Below are 5963 nucleotides of genomic sequence, written 5' to 3'. Positions count from 1 at the left end.
TAAAACCAAGATTCACAGTTATAGACAATTAAAATATTTGAGTTAACTGAATGCACATTGTTTCCTCCGTTTCGTCTTGTATGAGTTGCAGCCTGCCAACAGTTCTCAGAGGTTATGAAAATTTCTTTGTTCCGTTTATTTCCATATAAAAGGATGGAAATCGGGCAAATTCTGTGACAATTGGGGGCTCGTCCGCTGGAGAGAACTTGGCAAGGTTTATTCATACAAGAATTTGAGACGTGATTTGTGTAACCTCATGTTGTGTGTATAAGATATCACAATGGAATTACAGAAGTACGTACAGTTAGGTAAAGATTGTGGACTGCAAGGTGCAGAACTAGTGGAGTTTGCCCGCACTGAAAGAGACAAGTATCTCGAAGAAAAGAGACGAGATGAAAAGTTAGAAAGAGATGAAAGACAGGTACAGAGGAAAGAAATAACCAAGCAAAAGAGGATTGAGTTAGAAATAGCTCAATATAGGAGTGTCAATGTGAAGGCAACAAATAGTGTAAGGAGTAGCTTACCAAGCTTGCCGGCGTTTCGCGCTGACTCTGACGATTTGGACGCTTATCTGTTGCGTTTTGAGAGATATGCAAAACAAAGTCAGTGGCCAGAGGAATGCTGGGCTCCTGCATTGGGGAACCTTTTGACCGGGCGCGCTTTGGAAGTTTATTCTCTCTTACCGGCAAATGAAGCCGACGACTATGAAAGTCTGAAAAATACACTCTTGCGGCAGTTTGCGCTAACTGAAGAAGGCTTTCGCAAACGTTTTCGAGAGGCGCGGCAGAAAATGGGCGAATCATTTGGGCAATTTGCAACACGCATAACCGGATATGCTACTAGATGGGTAGAGATGTCGGGTACAAGTAAGTCCTATGAAGGGCTACTAGAGCTAACGGTGCGTGAACAGCTGCTCGAATGTTGTGATCGTGGATTATCTGTTTTCATTCGTGAAAGAAACCCACGATCGGTGAAGGAGATGGCAGATATCGCAGATCGGTATCGGGACGCGCACGGGCATGGCGGCTCCGGTAAACGCGCACGCGACGATAATAAGTCTCGTAACCAGGGCAACGAAGCAAGCCAAGCAGAGAAAGGGGGCACTACGTCACGTGACAACCAGGGTTGCTTTGTCTGTGGTAAGCAAGGACATTTTGCTTCTAAGTGTCCAGACCGTAAAACTGACCAGTCGAAAGTTACTAACAAGCAGTATGTGCCAAAGTCAAAACAGACGGGGGCAACATGTGTGGTAGGAATATGCCCTACTCATGATGCTCATGAGAGAGGGAATGTTAGTGGCACACCTTCTGTTAAACTGATGTGTGGTCACGAGTTACCCCTTCTTAGCGGTGGGTGTAACGTAGGCACAGACATGCCGACATGTGAAGGTATGTTGAATGGTAAAAGAGTTAAGGTGCTGAGAGACACTGGTTGCAACACCGTAGTGGTGAAACGTCAACTGATAGAGGAATCACAGATGACTGGTGAGATTCAAACTTGTGTGCTCATAGATGGTACTGTGAGAAAAGTGCCACTAGCAAAAGTTGAAATCGACTCACCATACTTTGTTGGAACAACACATGCTTTATGTATGACGAATCCTATCTACGATCTAATCATAGGTAATGTTAGTGGTGCTAGGCAGCCTGGTGACGAGGACATCGGATGGAGCGGAGAGGATGCTAGGGAGAAGCCGTCAGCTGGGGAGATGACGACCTCCGGTTCAGAGGCAGAGTCCGCGGAAGCAGAGTCTTCGAAAGGGACAACGCAGAACGGCATCACAACGACCTCCGACAGTCGTGATCGTCCCCACACTGACGAGAGTGTGAAGCAGTTACCAACACCCCTACCTACAACCAACGAAAGTGCAGCAGTAGAGACGAGAGGCATGAGGAAATCGAAGGAACGGCCTTGGAAGAGACTGGGATCAGCAGACCAGCCGACGATCACTGCAACCAGGGAGGAGATGATCAGAGAGCAGGCACGAGATGCCACACTGGAGAAACTTCGAAAGTTGGCGGAGAAAGGTGAGGCTAAGGCTGTAGGGAAAGGAAGTGAGGTCAGATATTTTTGTCGTGACAATCTTCTCTTCCGTGAATACAGGTCTCCCTACGTCGAGAGAGGAAAGACATTCACGCAGCTAGTGGTGCCCCAGCCGTATCGCAGTGAAGTACTCCGACTAGCTCACGACTCCCCTCTAGCAGGTCACCTGCAGACGAAGAAGACGGCTGACCGGATTCTCGCCCACTTCTATTGGCCAGGGATCCAAGCTGATGTCAAGCGTTACTGTGCATCATGCGATTCATGTCAACGCACTACGCCAAAGGGTAAGATAGGGAAAGAACCCCTGACCATCCCCCCTTTGATTGATACATGTTTCCGTAGAGTGGCGGTTGATTTGATCGGACCACTGGAACCGATCACTGAGAGAGGGAATCGATATATCTTGACGATAATCGATCTTGCTACTAGATACCCAGAGGCGGTAGCATTACCACGAATCGAAGCAGAACGGGTAGCAGAGGCGTTAGTTGAAGTATTCTCGAGGTTAGGCATTCCTAATGAGATACTCTCTGATAACGGCACTCAATTCGTTTCAGGTGTGATGAAAGAAGCAGCTCAACTTCTGGGAGTGAAGCAATTTCACACCACACCATACCACCCGATGGCGAACGGCGCCTGCGAGAGATTCAACGGCACGTTGAAACAGATGCTGAGGAGAATGTGCCAGGAGCGACCTCGTGATTGGGACCGCTTCCTGCCAGCTCTTCTCTTCGCATATCGAGAGGTGCCTCACGAAAGCCTTGGCTTTTCTCCTTTCGAACTCATGTATGGCAGAGTGGTGAGAGGACCCATGACAGTACTGAAAGAGCTGTGGACTAAGGAGATCCCTGAGGAGGAAACGAAGACTACGTACCAGTACGTCATCGATCTCCAAAACCGACTCGAACAGACGTGTGAACTCGCCAAAGAGGAGCTGTCCAAAGCATCAAGGAAGTACAAGAAACACTTTGACGTGAAGACGAAGGAGAGACGCTTCGAGTGCGGCGACAAAGTGCTACTCCTGTTACCGACGACGAGGAATAAGCTGCAAATGCAATGGCGAGGTCCATTCGAAATCGTGCAGCGAATTGCCAGAGACGACTACCGATTGCTAGTGAACGGTAAGGAAAGGACCTACCACGCCAATCTCATGAAACGGTACATTGGGAGAGAAGACGAGAAAGTCAACGATGTCGAGAACGAAAACCAGGGACAACTGGAGGCGAACTACGCCAGTGTCGTGGACGACCAGGTAGATGATGACGGATCGGTGCCCATATCATTTCCCTCCATCGAAGCGTCGGAAAGCGTGCATGACGTGAAGTGCAACGACGAGCTAGATGAGGAGAAGATGAGGGAGGTAAAGACTCCCCTGCTGGAGCTCTCGGACGTCATGAACGATGTCCCGGGACGGACCGACATCATCGAGCACGCCATCGAAAACTTCTTCTCGAAACGCTTCTCGAAAACTGCTAAAACGCGAGCGCGTGTACCTAATCGCTGAGCGCGAGTGTCTAGCTCTTGCGTGGGCGGTCAGAAAGTTCTCGTACCTTTTGTATGGCCGAGCATTCCAGCTGCAAACTGACCACTACCCGCTTGCTCATCTAACACACGCGCGAATGCAAAACCCAAGAGTCATGCGCTGGGCGCTTGCACTGCAGGCATATCAGTATCGTGTACAGGTAATCAAAGGCTCAGAGAATGTTGGGGCTGATTACCTCAGCAGATGCCCTACTGAGTAGAAATAGAGGTGTAAACAGCCCATGTTATCTCTACTATATGTGAGTTTAATCACAACGTAATTTTGCAAAGAATTTATTGTTACTGTTATATACATTGTATGCTAGGAGGTATATTGTAAAGCTACAGCATTACACGAGTTATATATGCTGAGTATGAGGTAAGATATGCAGTTGATTCATACATCTCTGAACTTATTTGATTGCTCTGAATCAGACACCCCGGTATAATACCGTGCATAAGAAGGTTTTGCACATTACATTTTATTTTGTAGCTACAGCGAATGCACATAATATGCGATTAGCACAGGTATCATAATATCCTCCAATGTTATACTGGCCAACAAGAAGAGTCTGTTGAAATTGTGCCGGAAGGGTCAATTTTGTATTGTGCGGTGCACAAAAGAGGTAATTTTATTATTGAACTGTGGCTGATATAATAACGCAATAGTGTTAAAAGAGATAATTATGATGAAGTTTATATGTTATCCAATTGATTGAGTAAATCAGATTGTATAGTATACTGTGGAGTTTGTTGGTTCGATAGAATACCCATATAAACTGTCTCCATGGACAGCAGCAGATATTTGGAACAGTAGTCTGTCATGTATCACGACAAGTGAAGTTATGAAGCAGTGAATTGTTATAAGGAGTATAATGCTTTTGATTTAGAAGAGTAATGGTGAGAAAGTACTTACCTGCTACAGACATTTGATTTATATTAGAGAAATGGTTATTGTTTCAGAGCGACTGTCATCTTAAATGGGGGGTTATTTGTCACGAGTGGAGTGACAGACGCTCTCCTCCACTGAGGTCAATTTGCATGGAATTTGTAAATAGGTACTTAAGCAGGCAAATTGATGCAAACTGTTTAGCATTTCAATAGAAGAAATTCCAGACCGCTCTCGGTAGAGCCACGGTAGTGCTATGTGTGGCAAGGAGCGGCAGTATGACATCAGGCCTTGAAGGGGACATCACGCTGTGGTGCTGTCTCCGTGACACATGGTATGAGAATGGCCACTCGGTAACGGTGACAGGGGCCGCCACCCCAGTCAGTATTAACAAGAGATACCCACAGATAGTGGTAAGTGCATTAATTCTGAAATGTTTATGTATTCAATTGGCATAATTCGTTTGTGTAATGGATATCCGAATTGAGAGTGAATTGTGATAAAGGTTTCAGTTAATATGTGATGTAGATACAATGGTTATTGTTAAACGCTCAAGTTAATATGTGATATAGAATATAGAATGGTTGTTATTTATGGTTGCATGAGCTGAGATACATTTGTATATTTATAATGAGGTAATTTGAACGTTGATTAGGATAATATGAATGTGCTCAAGTGCTCTGGCTGTAAGTGATCTGAATATTTTAATATTTGAAGGGTTTCCGGGTTTCCCGAAGGGTCAAGGGCCCACTGACACTGCAAGAGGCAGGTGCATAAAGGCGTCGTAGACTGTCGACCAGCTCCGAGGCAGTAAGGGAGCATAGACTGTCGACTGAACTTCATTCCTGGATGCTGAGGAGACATCGCGAAGACGTCCGTCGGGAGAGCGACCACGCGAACGGCAATCGCGAAGAGTTGCTACGACAGACCACGCGACAGTCCATACCAGCACCAGCGTAACGGGGCCCCGTCGTCGACCGACATCGTCATCGACCGGCATTGTCATCGTCATACATCGTCGTCATAAGCCATCGTCACGCAACGTACACCCGTGACAGCCATTCGAGGTGAAATGAATCCAATTTGAGTTAGACATAATAAAGCCCTAAGAGCCAGAAAGCCACTGAGCAAGAATAACTTATGTTCGTTTTTTTCTCTTTTTATAATTTGCTGTAAAACCAAGATTCACAGTTATAGACAATTAAAATATTTGAGTTAACTGAATGCACATTGTTTCCTCCGTTTCGTCTTGTATGAGTTGCAGCCTGCCAACAGTTCTCAGAGGTTATGAAAATTTCTTTGTTCCGTTTATTTCCATATAAAAGGATGGAAATCGGGCAAATTCTGTGACAGGTGCAAACTACACGATTTGAGAAAATGGTGGAACTTTGCTTCTTATATGGTTCATTTTGGGTTCGATCTTGCCACGGTCATTGACGGTGCAATATTACGCCCCAAACTAGTCTCAAAACAAAGGCCATCCTATGGTGTTGCTCGGCACTAAAATGCA

General features: G+C 45.9%; 1 protein-coding gene across 1 annotated transcript; it reads left to right on the top strand.

Annotated features, from left to right (window-relative positions):
• The first annotated feature begins 853 nt into the window (after positions 1-853).
• Positions 854-3547, top strand: LOC139739365 (uncharacterized). Its single transcript, XM_071649985.1, has one exon. The coding sequence runs from the start codon at positions 854-856 to the stop codon at positions 3545-3547; it is 2694 nt and encodes an 897-aa protein (XP_071506086.1).
• Positions 3548-5963: the final 2416 nt, after the last annotated feature.

Source organism: Diadema antillarum, unplaced genomic scaffold (genome assembly GCF_040938485.1).
Source record: "Diadema antillarum isolate AM-2024a unplaced genomic scaffold, OU_Dant_1.0 seq00000798_RagTag, whole genome shotgun sequence".
NCBI classification, from domain to species: Eukaryota; Metazoa; Echinodermata; class Echinoidea; order Diadematoida; family Diadematidae; genus Diadema; species Diadema antillarum.
This window is presented reverse-complemented; position numbering and strand designations above follow the sequence as displayed.

Coding starts and splice junctions, on each gene's coding strand:
- LOC139739365 (XM_071649985.1), top strand. CDS start 854: ATGTCGGGTACAAGTAAGTCCTATGAAGGGCTACTAGAGCTAACGGTG.